Source organism: Sinohyriopsis cumingii, chromosome 7 (genome assembly GCF_028554795.1).
Source record: "Sinohyriopsis cumingii isolate HCF-2022 chromosome 7, ASM2855479v2, whole genome shotgun sequence".
NCBI classification, from domain to species: domain Eukaryota; kingdom Metazoa; phylum Mollusca; class Bivalvia; order Unionida; family Unionidae; genus Sinohyriopsis; species Sinohyriopsis cumingii.
The window spans coordinates 105,336,966-105,356,754 of NC_142967.1; the positions used below are offsets into that span (position 1 = coordinate 105,336,966).

Below are 19,789 nucleotides of genomic sequence, written 5' to 3' on the forward strand. Positions count from 1 at the left end.
TTGACTGTCTGGAAAATTATTATTGTACTGTGTTACTGATGCAACCAGTATGTTCAATGGCATCTGTAAGGGATTGGTAAACTACGTTGCATTATATCGTAGCTTGCAAATAAAAAACACCAGACAATGTTTTGTTCTCTTTTTTTTCACAAAATAATTCTGGTTGCAGTTCTGGTGTTTGTTTTTCTTATTGTTCATGTAGATATTATACTTCTATTGGAGATAATTGTGTACAAATGTCAAGCTGTGTCAGAAGCACATTTCCCAACAAGTTAACGTGTTTGGTAAATATGATATTCGTTTTGTTGTGCATGTGCTCCTACAGTCAAAATAATGTTGACTGTGTGCAAATTAGATAATCTATACATCAGAAAGGAAGTATAATTCGATTCTTAATGTAGTATCTGATGAAAGTACAATTATTTGACCCTCCCTGTGTACTAATTCATGACAAGATATCATTTACATAAGGTAACTGTGTGTCAGAATACTGTGATTCCTTGAAGCAGAGCTACATATAACATGTGTTATGTACATGTATTGTTTTGCATATTTAATGTGATTGTTATTGTTAGGTTTTTTTATATTTCATTAAATGCTATTGTAATGTAACATTGTTTGCTGAACTTGACCTTGTCCAAAACTAAGTTCATTTCTGCTTGACCTGATTGACTTTTTTTTCATTTTATGGAAAAAACTAATTCAAAGCTTCATTATTCTCTATGTTTATTAGCTTAATATCAGAATTATTATTAGCAGAAGAAGTAAATATGTTTATTTGGGTTAGGGTTTTGGACTTTCCTAAGTGAATTTTACAGTTATGGTTTTGATTTTGCAAACATCAGGATTATTCTAGAAGGCTATTTTTCATTAGGTAATGTTTTGTTTTAGAAAAATGCTAATTGTGACCAGAGGTCAAGTACAAAACTTTATAATCTTGTAATTGAGGACTTGATCATTTGTGCTTTAACATCTAGCACTTTCATGTTGTATTATATTTTGACCAGTTGGGCTGAATTTTATTTTCTTCAAATTACTAAATTCAAGTGATTATTTTCTCTGGAAATATAAGTGTTCTGATAAAATTCTTGTTAAAGATATTCACTGGAATTTATACTGAATTCAAACTTGGAATTATATTACTGTGATTCAACAAAAGACTGCTGACACATCAGCACTCCATAAGCTATAACAGACAAGTCATTGCCTTTGGTTTTGAATTTCTTCTGGACTTTTACTGAATTTTATTCAGGACTTTAAATTATTAAGACTTGTGTCTGTAATTCTTGATTATTTTGGGATTTAATTCGCAATACCTTAAGTTGTTTTTTCTCATTTTCACTTTGTTTTTTAGGGAAATAAACATATTCGTTAAATTTTACAAAGCTTGTTGTCTTTCACTCTTTTCTGTTACTTATTTTAAGAGACTCGTAATAATGTGTCTAAGCTCTTTATGATGAATAATTATGATGGGTAAAATGATTCATTTTATTAGTAATCTGTTTGGCTACATTCACTAAATCATAATTTGCCTCAGAATGGGCTACTGAATTTTATTTTGTCAATTGCTTTTCAAAGTATGTGTTAATTTCTGCTGGAAATTCTGTAAATTGCAATGTAATTTCTGGTATTTATGATCATCAAATTAGCACCAAAAGTGACTAAAGAAATATAAGGCTTCATTTTCTATCTTTTCACCTACCTTTTTAAGAGCAAACTGACATGTAAGTTGATGTTTTACTTTGGTTATCAATGCATTGTACTGAAACAAAATGGAGTGTGGTCAATTTGGTAATGTTTTGAAATCAATCTGAGGAAAAATAAACTTCATTTTTAAAGCCTGTTGAGGTGAAATGACAGACTCTAAGGTGACTGTTTTAACTGTGTCATGACCTATCCTGGACCCTGTGATGTATTTGGATTCTTTAACATAATTATGTGCATTGTTGAAAAACTGACAAGAGTGCTGACAGCTCCCTATTTTCATTGTGACAGATACACCTTCCATAACTAGATCAATTTCTTGATTAGCTGTTGAGATAGATATCACTGGTAATGCTGTACATTTTGTGTTTTGCGATTGTCTGCTAAGGTATGCTTGGAATAACATGGTCAAGTATGAAATGCTAATGACTTTTTTACTACTGCTTAATTCAGTGAAAATGGAATATAGTTTTATGTAATGTTTATTATTCTAGTTAGTTAATGTATGGTAAATATTCTGCCAAGATTGAATCCTATGAAACATTGAACTTTAATGCAATGCAAACACAACATGTAACTAATGATGGCATATGATCATAGGGCAACTTTATTAAAATAAAACCAGTATGTTGCATATTATTTGACTGAAATAAACTCAATGTCATGTATTCAAAGCCTGATTTGCTAGAGGTGATTATTACATAAATTATATTTTCATATTGCACTAGACTTGATTACACAAATTATCACCCAGGTTCTACCATTTTAAATGTAGAATACTTACCGACACCAAACAATGGCACAACTATCTTTTTCACGTGCACCCATTCATGTGCCTTCTGGAGAATGTTATCAATGCACTTTCTCATTACAGACTCAAAGTCTGGCTTTTTGGTTTCATAAGTTTCAATCACAGCATGAAAAATTACATGGTAGGAATGTTCCCCTGCATACGTTACAACTACATCTCCAAGGAGTGGTTTCTCTTTTTTGAAGCATGCTTCTTTCTGTTTCTTGTACTTTTCCTCTCTCTTAAGTTCTGAAGCAATATTCCATGATCCTGAACCATTTTGATCATCAGGGCAAATTACTGCATCCATATATTTTACTTCAAGAACATTTCCTTTATAAATCCTAACCACTGGTTTCGGGGAAATTTGAAACACTGATTGCTTTTTACCATGTTCTTCAAACTCATAATAAACAGGGGAAAAGTCTATCTTTTCATGTGGTCCATAATGTCTGCTGCTCCCTGCATTTTTCAATCCAGCTGGTTGACCATGCTGATGATGTTCATGTGATTGATGCCCCTTCATTGTTATTGCATCTGATTGTCTCTGGTATCTGGTGGAGGAAATGACGTAGTTATTCACATCGTAGTTTAGTTCCTTCCCATCTTGCAGCATGGTTCTAAATGTATCTTGTATCAGCTTCACAAGATGTGGGAGCTTGTCAACAAAGTGAATTTCAGTAAGAGATTTTCCAGACTCAGATTTACTGCTGTAGTCTAGAACAGCTCTGGCATACTGGGCAGTGCACATGTCTTGTGGTACAGCGTATATTCCTGTAAAAAAATGATAAAATATAAAGTTTATATTTATTACAGATATATATCATGCAAAGAAAATGTGCAATTATTGCATTTAGAGAATTTACTGAAGATTTCATATATCTCATAGGGCATGTATACATGGACAATTTAGTTCAGATAATAGGTAATTTTGTCAGCATTCATACAAATAAACAAGTTTTCATTCAATTTGAAGAAAAAAGTATGAATTTTTATAAAACTACTATTAAAATTAATCATTTTATTTACGGAGATAGATTTAACGTTTCAAAGTACATTTAGTAGGTCTGTGTCAGCAACAAGTATGCATATTTTGGCCTAATTTAGAACATTTGATTGGTTTGTTAAATGGTATACTTCAGCTGATAACAAAGGTAATATTTCAATATACCAGCAATAATAATAATACTAATAATAATAAATGTCTTTATACAAAGTACCTCAGTTAATTAAGTACAACTTACCTCAATCTGGGCCCTCTGTGAAATACACAATGTACAATGTATTATCACATATAAACAAGCAAAGGATGCTTAAGCATTTTCTCTTGGCATGTGGCTAAATAAGTGTTTTTGTAAGTATATGAATCTGCAATAAGTCAATAAAAATATCATTATTGAATCAATTTATAATTGTTTTGAAAGAGAAATGGCTTGTTTGATTTCCTTGAGAATGCAGTTCCAAAGTTGTGAGCTGGAGCATTGACAAATGTTCTGCATTTGGTTTCAGTATAGAAAGTGCCCCACAATTTAACCATGTTCTCTCCTATGATATCTGCCAATGAATCATGGGTCTCTGCAACCTATTCAATAAATATAACTCAAACCAGCTTTGTGCTACCTCACTTGTAGATCTTGAGTTTCTGCAACAGTATATCACGATAGGATAAAATGCTACAGCCTTTCTAAAATCAACTACCCTCACTAATACACCTTGTCCAATGTTTTTCAGCCATCAATCAACCATTGACACAAGTGCAGTTTTATATGAATCACCGATTTTCATGAAGATATTTGTGATTTGTAAAAATAAACCAAACTGAAATCAATTATTACAAAGCTCACACTATGAAGATTTCAGTAGTACTCCATTACCCATTGTAAATTTTAACATAGGTAGATGTATGGTACTATAATGAGGTCATTAATTTTGTGTATCTTCTTTCTGAAAGCAATGGATTTTTAAAATCTCCTGCAGAAGCTATTGATATTGTTCTCCTCTAAAAGTAACAGGCTTTGAGTAACCTTGGAGTAAAAACCAATATGACCATCATATATTACAGGCACATTACATACATTAGTAACTGCCCTGATTAGCTCAAATTCTGAGATCTCACATGAAATGCATACAATCAACACCTCAAATTCCTATACAATAAACAGTTACCTCAAGGTCTCTGAATATATATCAAAAAGGAAGTAAAACTAGTAATTTAGGTAAACTTGAACAAATAATTTATTTCTCTAAGTTGCAAAGTGAAATTTTAAGAGACACAGTTTTGTGAATTAAATCCCAAAAAATCCTAAATGCCCTATCACAAGTCCAAAAGTATAGAATATTCTGAATGTATTCCAAAAGTCTTAAATGTGCTGATGTACCAATATTATACAATGTACTGATGTACCAATATTCTTAAATGTGTTGATGTACCAAAATTATATAATCCAGTATGCCTTTGAATGAGTTCTCAATAATCCCAACATAATGTTATAGTCTAAAAGTCAATGAGCATTTTATAATTCCAATGAATAATTGAAATTCTTCTTAAAGAATTTTATCTGAACAGAACTGCAAACTTTGATGACAGGTTCCCAAAGATGGATATGAAACAGGAATAAACAATTATTTATCAAACCTCTTTATATATAAACCAAACTTGACCCATAAAAAATGTTGATAATATCTCAGTTATCATTACTGAAAGTTTTAGAGGACCTGTATGCGATGATTTATGAACACTTATTTCTCCTACATTTTTGTTCTGCTTTCTTTTGAGAAAAATTGCAAATAATTCCTTAAAGTTTTGGAGAAGAAAAAAATGTATAACATTTTCTTTTGTTGCATTAATTGCAAAATTTCTAACGGTTCAAGAAAATTCAACCATTTGTTTACTTATTCATTTATGAGGTCCATATCCATCAATATAGAGAAAACTGTCACTCTGACTAGCAATCATCTTTCTTTATGACATGCCAGACTGATGTACCTTGTTATATGGAGATGTTAACACAAGTTTTACTTCATCTATTTTCTCTCTAATACCTTGAATATTTATGTGACCAATATTAACAGCTTTTCCTGAAATTCCTAAGTTCATAACTGTAACAAGGTTGCAATGACAATTTTGGGCACTCAAAGAAACATAACTGTTTCTACATACATGTACCATCTTCTTTTACTACCAACCTGACAACATAAATCTTCTGGTCAAAATCCAATGTCGTTATGATTCTATATTTGCAAGTAGTGACAAAAAGAGATTTTCAACATGGCTTCCATGGTGGCGATATTTGAGGTCAGACTGGCACCATTTTTATTCAGGACCAACTAGATTGCATAATAATTCCCCATGTTGATAAAACATTCCTTTACTAGATGGCTACTATGATGGTCATACTAGCTATCAGACTGCATCATTTTTATATAGTACCAACCAAACATGATAAGTCTTCAGAAGAAAACCTAAAGCTGATTATGACTTTCCACTTAGGAGAACAGCAGCAAAAGAGATTTTTAAGACTGCTTCCATAGTTGTCATATTAGCAGTCAGATTTGCAATATTTTCCTTCAGGACCACCTAGACTGCATAATTAATCATCAGGTGAAAACTCATGTTGATATACTTTCCAATTAGTAGGATGGCAAGATTTTCAACAAAGCTGCCATGGTGTTCATACACTATAATAGATGAACATCATTTTCATTTAGTAATAACAAGAGATGACTAATTTTCTAGTGAAACAAAGGAAACATTTTCAAGATGGCCACTGTGGTAGCTATATTGTATCAGATCGGCATAATTTTCATTTAAGACCAACTAGATACTATAAGTCTTCCAATGAAAACCCCATGTTGATAATTCTGCAGAGTAGCAAAACAAGATTTTCAAGGTGGCTGCTGTGATGGCCATATTGGATATCAGATTAGATTTTTTCCATTTAGAACCAGCTAGACATCATAAGAAGTCTTTGATGATAATCCACACATGTGGAGCAGTGATAAGACTTTGAAGCTAGCCACTATTCTGGCCATATTGAATGTCAAGCTGGCATCCTGTTCATGTAGGACCAACTAGGCAGCACAAAATGTTTTCTGGTGAAAACCTCATGTTGATAATGACCTTCTGCTCAAGAGAAGTAGCCATAAACAGATCTTTAAGATGGCTGCAATCGGTACCATGTTCATTTAAGACTAACTAAATAGACATTATATGAACTATATTTTTAGTGAAAATCACATGTTAGTATGACCTTCTATTGCAAATACATCAGTACACAAACTAATATTAGTATGACCTTCCACTGCAAACACATCAGTACCACAAACTAATATTTTCAATTTAATTTATCATGTCCATAACCGTTGACCTTTAGACCCAAAATTTAAAGGTTTCTTTATTACCCTAATACTGCAAACCATTAATAAAGTACTGATCAAGGAACTTACTTAGATCAAAGGTATTCTGCACAATCCAATCATTGAATCACAGTCAATCTGACATTTGACCTTTCAACCATAAAAAATTTGCCAGTTTATTATCGTAAATGCAAGCTATCCAGAAGCTTTGCTCATGGTATGTGGTCTAGAGCTGAAGTTACTGTTCAAAAACATGTTCTTCTCTCAGATGGTAGCAGTATCCTATGAACCACAAACTGAATAGGCTTGTTTCTTATCCAATGTGCAAGCATGCAGTCCACAAACTTTAGCAATAGTACATTGTCAAGTACTGAATTTTTTGTGCAGAAGCCATTTTTAACATTTGAGTCTGTGACCTTAACCTTTTAGCCCCAAACCCAATGGTTTCCAATCAACAAAATTATTAACAGATATGTATTTCATCAGTTCATTATCACCTTTGTTCCTCCTGTACATTATTCACACCTCTTATTTTCACATCAGTAATTTGATGAATAATATTAGAGTGTTTGTAAAATACATATCCCATTATTTGCTCTCACAATCTACCAAATTTCATGCCCCTAGAATCTGGGTCCTGAACGGTCACAAAGAACAGATGTTGTGGCCAATTGAAGGGTCACAAAGAACAGATGTTGTGGTCAATTTTAGTCATGACACAAGGCCCACAACTGTATGCCCCAAAGAACCTTGTTCTAACCCCTATCTGATGTGTTGACATATGGGATAGTGATCATACAAACCAATTCTCAATTATTTTAAATTTCTGCATAACCAAGCTCACTTCAAGGGGTTCATCAAAATTCCAGACTGTATCTGCACATCTAATGAACACCATGAATCATATTCCAAGGTCTGAAGTCCCTATCTTGAACTGTGTAGCAGGAGTTGTGTGATATTACAAATGTTTGTGTAATTTCTTAAAGAATATCATTCTGAAATCAAGCCATGTTGGTAGATTGTAGACATGTTGCTTATTGGCAGTAATTTTTCAGGCCTGACAATTACTTTAAAAGCCTTGAGAAGATACTGCCTAACATTAACTAGTATTTTGTTTCTTATTTATAGTACAAGGATTTTTAAATGTACATCTTTTTTCCGCGTACCAGGAAAATGCATCAACAGGGTTAGCCAGGAAATACAATCCTTGCCAAAACTAGAATTCTGTGTTTGTAAAATATCTATATCTACAGTTTCCCATTTTGACATCCACTCCAAAGCAGTTCTTCTTGTGTAGGTCCCTAAAGGTATGGTATGTGCTTGAGACACATGTAACCTGTGTATGTGCAACTTATCTCTTCAAGCCCAGCAGGTATGCAGAGTTATAAAGTGATGATCTTGTTAGTTTTCCAGCTATGATCCAGGAATTCAGTCCCATTTTGGTAAGAATGGACTCCTGTATCAATATCAGTTGCTTGTATAAACATGACTTCTTTAAGCCCAGCATGTGTACATGTCATTATATGAAGGGGGGTCTCATTAACTTCAAAGTTATGACCCAGGGACTAAATCTAAAAGTCAAAAAAAATAAATCCCTTCTTACTGGTAGCTTCTTCACTGTCAGAGCTCAGTGATCTATCCCTTCTGTCAAAGAAGAGAAACCAGTTCCTTTGTAGACTCAAACAAACCAAAAGGCCAAGTTTCAATCTCAACAAATCAGCACTAACCTAATGTTAATATGTCAAACCTTAACAGTTAATGAGGAGTCCTTAAACGTTACAAATGTATGACCTTATGGATGGATGGACCTATCACAGCAATAAATAAACAAAATTTAGCTGAACAGAGATCAAACAATGAAAGGTCTGATTAATTACCTGAACTAACAGCTGGCAATGCAACTGTAGAACAGCCATTCTTTTCAGCTTCAAGGAAACATCCAAAGATGGCTGCATACAAGTCTTCCTCACAATCCATGACCTTTTGGAGATTATGAGGTTGATAATCTGACCAGCATGGTCCCACTGTGTGGATAACACATTTGTATTGAAGTTCCCCTGCTGTTGTAGTCACCTGAACACCAACTGGGATCTTTTCCTTCTCCCTTATTATTGCATCCCCTTCCTGGACCAGTTTATGGCCTGCAGCATCTGCTATCACCCTGGCAACCCCACCATCATGATTCAGGGTATCATTAGCAGCATTCACAATACAATCAACAGGTAGATTGAGAATGTCTGCCTTGTATACAGCTACTTTAATATTTTCTTTGGTGTAAAATACTTCTACATCAGATGCATCCTTTGACCAAGAAAACTGCTGTCCTTGCCCTCCTGACCTAACTGGTGACCTGAAACATTCATCAGGAACCTCTGTTGCTTGCGATTTATTAACATATCTTCTCCGACTTCTCTTGACCTTTCCACTCCTGAATTTGAGCTTGTGTTTAAATTTCATAATGTCATCCTTTATGTCACTATAAGCCACTATCTGACTGTTCTTTTCATCATATATGCATATTGTGTCCTTGGACTGCACTTCTTCTATCACATCTCTCACAACTTTCTTCTCCTCTTCATCTAAGGAAAACATCTCATTAAACTGTTTGCCCTTAAGAACTTCTAACATACTGTTTATGACCTGACTGATAAATGGTTCAACCATGACAGGTCCAAATATTAAAATGCAATTGTCTTTCCATGAAAACTTTATGTTTTTCATCAATTCATTTCCAAGTATCTCCATAACCCTGAATTCAACTTCAGACACACTGTGTACTGTTGCAATGCAGACGGAAGATTCCTTTTTCTGTAAAACCAGAAAGTACTGTATAGCATTATAAATCTGGATTATATGTGCAAATACTTATTTTTCAAAAGAAAGTTGTATTAAGCTTGATATGCTTATTGTAACAAAACAACTATATGTAAATTTTCTATACTCACCAACCAGATTTGATGACAATATACTATATACCAACAAAAGAAAGAAACATTAGCAACTGCTGCCCCATGTTTAATAATCCTCTGTGTAGGCACTATTAAGTTATTGTTGACTCTAGAGATAATTTATCATTGGGTCTCATAAATCTTGACCTTTTGTCTTTGGTCAAAGTGCAGTACATCTCATAAGATTTTTCATTTCTCTGCCCATTGAAATTGGGCAACTAATCCCCTACATGCTGCCCTGCAGTGGAAGTGCCTCCATCACAGCTCAGCAGGCAGGTGTTGCACACCTCCACCATGGTGGGGACTGGCAGACATAAACTGACTGACACTAGAATAACCAATGAATGAAGACCACCCATGGAAACAGTGATTTACAACTGGATGCCAGACAAATAATTAATCAGTTTAATATTAAAAATATATTTGGAAAATTAAAAAAAAAACATTTTGAAAGTAGGTTGTATAATTAATACACATTTTTAGAAAAGGTTGGTCAGTATCTATCTGCAGTTACGGATGTGAAAATTTATTTCAGTTTAAACATGTCGCACAACAATTTTATGTCATAATCAGTAGAAAATATATATGACACTTCTAGAAAATTTACATTTTTACTTATTCAAAGAAATCTGAATCTATGTGCATGCTGATTTGATGAGGCATGCACTCCTCTTTCATGACAAAAAATTATGCATTTGCATCACATAAAAAGTAATCCATTGTGATATGGGCAATTAAATTTTGAATGACAACCACTACCATTTCAAATATTTAAAAAAAGAACAGAAAACACACCAAATTTATACTGAAATGCAAAGTACATGCTTAGTCACTAAGCAGTAATTTGGTACATACTGTCCTCTGACTTGGAATGTTGTATTTAACCCATTATTATAGCCCAGCAATTTTAACATTGAAAATATGTTAACTGTCCACAATAATACTGAATTAAATTTTATTGCTGAAATGAATTATCATGTTGGAAAATTGTCGTGATTCCACGTCTAATTCTCCACCATCTCTCGGTGCAAAGATTTACAGAATTTTATTTTCCATTGTAAATATTGAAATACATGTACTCCAGTTTTTTCTGATAATGTGCATTAGATATACTCTTTACTTTTATACTTAATGTATTTAAGCATCTTTTACTATTTTTTTATCCTCATGAACATACTATAGTTTTGTTCGTCATGGGGTCCTGAGGGGAGAATATTATATTATACAGAGTTAAACTCATCAAACTCTTTCTCTGTCTTTAGTGTTTAGTCACTATTTAACTAGTTTACTTATTCAGTTATTGCTGATATTAAAATGTTAATTTGTTCATGCTTTTCACATAAAGAAATGTGTAAAGAGCACTGCAATGCACTATGGTAGGTGAGGATGCTAAACATCTCCAACTGACTTAGCACCTAAAATTGTCAGGGATTTTCTGGGGAGCTAGAAGGAAGAGTGGAGGGAGGAGCATGGGAGGGACAGAGTACCAGTGTGATTCTGCCAGTGTGAAACCAAAACAGATGTATATCAAATCATTTCAAATCTGCAACTGAAGAAGGAAAAAAGGCTGATTTAAAATGTTTTGATGTAACTTATCTTTTATCATAAAATGCTTGGTGAAAATAAGCTAAGTCTTGTAATCTGTCTTTAGACGTTATGTGTACAGGTCACTCTCTCTCTCTTTCTGTCTCAGAAATCCAAAGATTTGATAAATGGTATTTTCAGCTGATTTGTAACTTAAAATGAAATAGGTTTTGATGTTCTATTTTTATGATGTTAAGGCTGAATGTACCTACTCACTTAGCCAGGTTCTAATCATGTCATTTGCCATTTGTCTCTCCATCTCTCTGTTATTCTTGCCGATTAATACTACAGCTTTTCCCATTTAGGGTTAATTTAACATAATACAATTATCTTTTATGTTTAATTCAGTATCTGCTGTGCAGTTTTCAGTAACAATGCAAAACCTATTTCTCTCTTTCACTCTCTTATGGCTGACTCTCACGATTATTGATAAACGGGTCTCAAAGACCTTGACCTTTTGTCTTTGGTCAAAGTACAGTACAGCTCACATGATTTTTGATTTCTCATTTGAGACTGCGTGTACCCACTTGTTTGCAGACTTTAATCTTGTCATTTGCCATTTGTCCCCCCTTCTCTCTGTTATTCTTACAGTTTAATTCCACGGTCTTTCCCATTTCAGATTAATTTTAAATAATAAAATTCTCAGCAACAATGCACATCCTACACACACACACACACTCTCTCTCCATATTATGAATTGACTCAGTAATTAATTTTTAAAGAAAAGATATCACTGAAAAACATTAATATGCATGCAGCTAAGAGCATCTTCACCAAAAATCATGGGTCTTTACCTGTGATGTATCTGCTTCACACAGACATGCTAACCAAGTTTTACCTATTTCATCACTTTTTTTAAAATTAGTGGCTATATATAAATCTTCCTAAAATATTATACAGTATTATTTGTACATTTTTTGAGAGGGTGAGAAGGAAATGCATGTACTATGAAAATACAGTACAGATATATATGATTAAACCAATGCTCTCCATATCAGTGTCTCGTGAAAGAAATTGATGACTGAGTACAATGTATTTTCAGTCTACATTTAGATAATAATAGAACTACTAGTTAATGATATATATCATGATGTCGAGATAGCTCAGAGATACACATTAAGCCCCCAATCTTCCTCTTCTGAATCAATTTTAGGCAACCACTAACAACCAACCTAGTGCATTTAAAACATTCATTATCAAGACAATTATTATACAATTAACAATACTGCAAGTTTTTTTTCCCTATAACTAACAAACATGGGTTTCATCAGCTGTTGCAGCAAAGATCTTAGTAACTTCTATTTTAAAAATGTCAAATTTTAACTATCAAAGAACTGCAATTATTATTCCAATTTTTTTTAATCATAACAAAAATTGCTCATAAATCCAATAAATATGCAGCATTTGAAAAGTAAATGAAAAACAACAAAAGTAAATGCTTCATGCAAATTACAGTGTGACTGACATTAATATTACAGGTATCAAAAATTGGATTCAGAAGAAATGAAGAACAAAAAATATGTCTATTATTTTACAGGGACAATGGCATAGATAACTTGCTACGATTATAAATAGTAAATGATGCCCACTTCACTTGTGCCATATCCACATTGTGGTCATTGTAAGATGTGATTCTTCAAGAAAGAAAGCATGGAATGTGGAACTATTCTCTGCAAGAAGCTGCAGTAACTCTTTAAGGACACGCAAGGTGATTATTGGTGGACTCTTTCTTAACCTTGTGCACCACCATCCCACTTCAACCATGATTAAAACAAATATGAAAATAATGAGAGCTGTCCTATAAGCAATCTTGAACAAAATTTACTTACAATTATGCTCTGATGAGACTTGCTATGGCCTTGATATTTGACCTAGTGACCCCAAAATCTACTGGGATTTTTTCTTACACTATGTGCAAGCCCTCAGCAAAGTTTAGTCAAGGAACCTACTCTAGAACAGAAGTCAATGTGCAAAATCTTTATCTTTTAGACCTTACACCCCAAAAATCAATAGTCTCTATCTAACCTTTATTGAAAGCACTTTACAAACTATGGTCAAAGTAATGTGGTTTCAAACTCATGGTACTATATAAAAACTTTTTTCTTCATACAGACAGTTACATGACCTTTAACCTTTTAACACCAAAGTCAATATGCTTTTTTCTTACCTAAAGTGAAAGCCTTCCACACACATAGGTGAAGGTACATTGTTGTGAACTTGAGTGTTTGTACAGCAAACATTTATCATTTTTCAAGCACAATTATTTTGAGCTTTGACCTCAAAATAGTCAATAAGCTTCTTCCTTACTCCAAGTTCAAACTATCCACAAAATTAGCCACGTGTTTAATTTTAAACTAAACCTATTGTGTGACCAAAAAAAAAAACATTTTCAATTGCAGTTACAGTGATCTTGCCTTTTGATCCCAGAATCAATAGGATTTTTTTCTTTTACCAAGCACAAGCCATACACAAAGTCTGGTAATCATTGATGGCTTAAAACTAATGTGATTGCATGAAAATAACAAGGTAACAAGAAGGATGGATGTACAATAGAGTATATACAGATGGATGAACATCAAAACAGTGAACACTTCTACCTTCATAACAGAACATTCAGTACTTTATAACAGAACATTCAGTACTTTACTTAAGACATCTGCAATAGCACAGTTGGTAGAGTGTCATTCTTGGATTCTAAAGGATATAGTTTCAAGAACTGCCAGACCAGCACACATTGTATTCTTGGTGTGTCTTTAGGAAAGACACTTAGTTTCCATTTCCTCACTCTGGTATAAAAACAATGTAGTTTTAATTAAAAAGCAAACCAATGAAAACCAGTATTTTCTTTTACTATATCATGCTGGGGAAATGAGAGCTAAGTGTCTTTCTTAGGAACATACAGAGGCAACCAACCCAGGCTGGCCTGGCTTGGCAAGAGTCCGACACTCCATCAACTGAACCATCAAGTCTCCCAGGCAGGCTTGTAAAAAGGATGAATCAGAATAAGGTTAACTGTTAATGTAACCAGTCTAATCAATAAGACATGCAGTTACACTTAATTTTGATACACAAATATTGAAACTTTGATGTCTTGCACACTTCTTCTTTTATATGTCTATGTTAATTTTCATGCATGTTCCACTTCACCCAGATTTTATATTATATTAGCATCATTGCACTTTTACTCCTTCAGCAGACATTAAGCAGATTTACACAAAATTAGGCAACTTGTTCATTGGCAGGAGAAATACGGTGTAACCATTTTGTAAATATAAATGGAGATTTTGCAAAAATATTTACTTTACAAGAATTCTAAATCAGTTCAGGTCATACAATTTTCAGATTCAGATCTTACTATTGTTTGACCTGGTCAGTAATTAAGTAGTTATAATCAAAATCAGAGATAACTAATGAGAAAGGGTGTGGATTTCATTTTTCTCAACTCAGGCTTGATTTGCTGTCAAGATGTGTGCCTGGAAAAGGTGCTTTACTCCAACTTCTGCAAGATTATACAATCTTTCATGTGTTCTTGTTCCATTAAGTATCAAACAACCAAACAAATATAATGGCAGAGTGTATATGAGGAAAATGTCTTACATATTTGTATAAAATATAATTGTTTCAAGAGAAGAAACATTGATCTAATGATAAAAAGGATGTGAATATGTTTAAACAAGTTTTTCATTATCAAATCCAAACATAAAATTTTTAATACTAGATAGCATCAAAGTAAATATCAAATAAATGTTTTCTTTCAGACCAAATGTTATTGCCAGCAATATGAACTCATGACAGATATCTTGCATTGTACTACCCATGTACCTGTTCATCTTTTGTATCTACTTCATGGGGTCTATATTTGTTCTCCTGTAGCCTTCTACCTGAAAAGATAAACAAAAGTACTACAAATGGCTCAATACATTCATGTTGTGACCTTTTCCCTACTAATTACCTTGGCCTTTCAATTAGGAACTTGATCATTGCAAGGTAAGGCATGTACATGCATAAAGTTTCATCTGTGGTGGTAACACAAAGTAACATATTTGGATAACTAGAAAGGCCACCGACTTACATTATATCTTGGTTTGACATTAACTTGAGGAAAGGGGGTATAACTAAAATTAAATTACACTGTAGAGTCAATATATAATATATAGTTTCATCAAAATATCTTCATTGGTTCAAACATTACACTCCAGAGAAGCACACAAATCACCGAATTATATTTTTCCTTCACCCTGACATAATAATTTAAGGCAGTGGGCATGGCTATGGTAATCGATACATGAAATGTCCTTATGAAACATATTAGGAAAACTCTCCAACTGTACTAAACATATGGCCTGAACAAATCAATGTCAATGAATGGATAATACACATTAAATCAGTAATGGTCAAGTCAAAAAAAGTAGTTACAACCTCTTGTTTTGTGTGTAAGTAAAACCTGTATTACAGTAACTGATCTATTGAGTTTGAAATCCTATTTGATTAGATTTTTTGTAAATGACATTCACTTTTTTAATAAAAAAATGGTAATTTATATAAACTAAATATTCAGGGAGCTTGAGACTACAACAGCAGACCTTATGACGCTACAATCAGTTTTTCACAGACTTAAATACATAAATTAAAAAATTAATTCAAAATTTCTGAAGCAGACTATATTTGTGCTAGTTAAATATCTTCTGAGACTGAATGTCAGGTATGATTCTTGCATCAAAAGCTGACTATAACTATATTCAGTTGCCAACATCAATGTTGAATACTTATGTGACACAAATAAATCACTGGCTTTCAACACTCAGTTCAATCTATTTCAGACAAAAATATAGGATACTTGAGTCACACCAAATCACTGGCTTTCAACACTCAGTTCAATGCATTTCAGACAAATAATTATAGGATAATTTAGCCACACCATATTAATGGCTTTCAACACTGAGGTCAATGCATTTCAGACAAATAAATAAAGGATAATGTACCGACAGTCCACATCACTGGCTTTCAACACTCAGTTCAATCCATTTTATACAAATAAATATAGGATACTTTAGTCACACCAAATCACTGTCTTTCAACACTCTGTTCAATGCCTTTCAGGCAAATAAATAAAGGATAATGTACCAACAGTCCACAACACTGGCTTTCAACACTCAGTTGAATGCATTTCAGACAAATAAATATAGGATACTTTAGTCACACCAAATCACTGGATTTCAACACTCACTTCAATCCATTTCAGACAAATAAGGAACATGTCTGAAATATATCAGTGGACCAGTCAATGTGTGTCCTTGGGCAAGGCACTTTGCTTCAGTTGCCTTGGCAGTCAAAAACCTACTTGTGTTGCTGTGATGTAAAGTACTAAACCAAACCAAATCATAATTTTCAAATCATTTTCATTTAGTCATTTTTTTTAAGAAATGAAAATGAAATTGAAAATATTCGAACTGGTCACAAATTGTTTCTTATACACTTGTGTCATGGGATATCACAGATAACTGCAGAACATGTGGATACTGAGTACACATGAATAATTTGTGTCAGCTGTCAGGGACATGGTGAACAAATGAATAAAGAATATCAAATTTTCCAATTTACTATTGGTCTTCCAGACTTTCTAACACGTTGTTAATTAGGATTCAAATCAGCTGTGAGGAGGAGGTTAAAGATTATGCATGATAGTGTTTACAAAGCTTTTTTACTTTTAGCATTTTAAATATTGTAACTGTCTACAAATAATACTTATTCAAGAAGCTTAAAATAGAAAACCTTTAAATGAATTTTAGAAGAAAAAAAACCCTCAACATAATTTTATCCAATTTGATATAAAATATTCTGGGATAAAGTCCCTTAAGTTTGTTTATAAGTGATGTCAGTCCAGCATCAAAATGAGCTAATGTTACTAAAACTGGGAAAGCCTTTCAATGATCTCTTCTCAAAAGTCACTCTGGAAATCTTGACCATATTTGACAGAAAACATACTTGCATGAACACTTTTCGATTTTAAACACATTATGCTTATTTGCCTCAAATAAGGCCACTATTATTACAAAAGAAAATCCATAAAATGTCTTCTCAAAAGTACTCAACAGAATTTTATCACATGCAGAAGAAAGCACCCTGGCAGAAAGGGTTTTCACGTTTACACAAATTATGCCAATTTGCCCTCTTTTTCAAATGATGTTACCACACATGGAAAAAAATATTGGCAACTTTTTCTCTAAAACAACTTTACAAAATTTGACCTTTGACAGAAAGCATCCAAGTTTGAAAGCCCAGAGAAACCTTAAAAGAAATGTTTTAATAAGATGTGCAACAAAAGAAATGATAGAAATTTCTATGGAAAGCACTCTTCTGACCTATATTTCTTATCCAATTGCTCTTGCATTTTGGTGTTTAGGCAGGTGTCATCCAGATGAGCCATCTCAGATCCACATTGGTGTCTTGTTATGATATGATTTCATGATGCTAATAAAGGTGATTGTTATGTAATAAGATGTTAAGATTGTTTCTGATGAACTATTTTGTCAAGTTTACTTGGATTTCTATTAAAAATACTTCTGTTGAAATGATATTTCTTTAACTATGCTTTTTCAAGAGGACATTTTCTCTCCAGGTTATCATTTTGAAATCCTGACTTATCACGCAATGCAGAACTACATTAAAAATTGTATCACATTGCCCTCAACAAATTTCATCTGGATGCCGAATCCTCAGACTGAAAATGTGCACATATTTTACAGAAAATCTGAGTTGGTAAGGGGCATAGGTAAATTAATTAAAGGTTGCATCAAAGATGCAAGGTTGGATGCCTCTGATATAATGATATCAGGCAATAAAAAATGGTTCAGGTCATTAATACTGTAAAATTTCTTCAATATATCATATTGATTGCACCCTTTAATTTTCCATGTACCATCAATCCAAAACAAATAGTTACCATCGGTTCTGCAACTTTTTGCATACAGCATTTTATCTGTATCAAAGATTTGCAAATTGTACATATTTAGAATTTGGAAAAAGGTTTCCTAACATAAATATACCCCACCTGCTGCAGCCCACTCCCAACACAATAAAGTAGATGAGACTAGAGAAAAGTTTCAACAGAAAACAACTGAAAGCCTTGTTGTTATTTACTGACTTATATTGAAAAATAAATGTATATCCAAAGGTTTAAAGATAAATGGAGAAATGATCTTAATGAACTTGAGTGCTTTTTTCTAGAAGAACAAATATTTATTGGTACCTAAGTATACAAATGATACTTATCTTAAATAATTTCAATTTATAAATTCCCATAGAATTCTCCCTACAAATGTTCTTTTACACAAAATGGAAATCCGAAAAGACAAGTTATGTTGTTTTAGAAGAATCACTATTTGATTTGTTGCATGATCGTGCTATAACTACATCTAATTACAACTATTCAGGTGGCTGCAAAATAAGCATACACTTTGTAATTTTAACTTCACAGCATTAGATACAATATTAGGAACAAATAAACAAAACAATTCTAATTAATGTTAAATTTAGAAAAGAACTACACATTTAAATAGCATATTCGTCACAAAGCACCAAACATGGAGACTTGTAAGAAATATCATATAGGTAAATAATAGAAGAGAATAAAGACTACAAAAATTGTTTTTGGGGGAAATTCAGTCATAGTTGGGCAACTTATCAAAGTATAAGTGATATAGCACTTTTGTTTTAAATCATTTACAAGCTATTTTAACATGTAAAATATAATATATGTATCATCATACAAGAAATATGAGGAAACGTCTTCAGTTATCTGTATTAACATTCAGGCATTAATATACTTTGATATGAAACTGCAAATAAAATCCGGTTGAATTCAAACAATCCAAGGTAAAATTATGCTGAGGAAACTACAGTAGAGAATTCTGTAAAATCAGGGACCATAACTCCTCCAAATTAAAATACTTAAGGCTGAATATTAAACTCATCTGAGGTCTTATTACAATAAAGCTGCATAACAAATTTAATTGAAATTCAGCAGTCTTTGGTATCATGCTACAGAAACTCAAAGTTTAGTGAAATAATAGTCATCAGGGGTGATAACTCTTGTAAATTATGTTTTGGAGGGTAAGAAAACTTTTGGACAATTTTTTTTTTCAAATAGCAAACTGCAGTGCTTGGTAATGTGATGTTGGGGAAGCAAAGTAAAGAGAACAGTCTATAAGGGGCCATAACTCTTCTAAATACATAATACACTATAAATCAAATTCATTTAAGTCATAGAAATATAAAAATACATGCTTTTATGGTTCAAAATAAAAAAATAAAAAAAACTTGATTAATTTATGTTGCATAAACCAAAGTTAGAAGATGGGCAATCAAGGGCCATAACTTTCTATAACGGATGTTGTGAAATGCTGTA

The 19,789-nt window shown here is 32.9% G+C and overlaps 1 protein-coding gene across 2 annotated transcripts in view; it reads right to left on the bottom strand.

The window, feature by feature from the left end:
- Positions 1-19,789, bottom strand: part of LOC149795872 (uncharacterized) — a 66,446-nt gene that overhangs the window by 39,530 nt on the left and 7,127 nt on the right. For both annotated transcript variants that reach the window (XM_089965793.1, XM_089965794.1), the window contains 3 exons: positions 15,205-15,263; positions 8,728-9,658; positions 2,489-3,268 (listed from right to left, as the gene is read on the bottom strand). In XM_089965793.1, the coding sequence (XP_089821919.1) occupies positions 2,489-3,268; positions 8,728-9,658; positions 15,205-15,263 (1,770 nt within the window). The remainder of the gene's footprint in view (positions 1-2,488; positions 3,269-8,727; positions 9,659-15,204; positions 15,264-19,789) is intronic.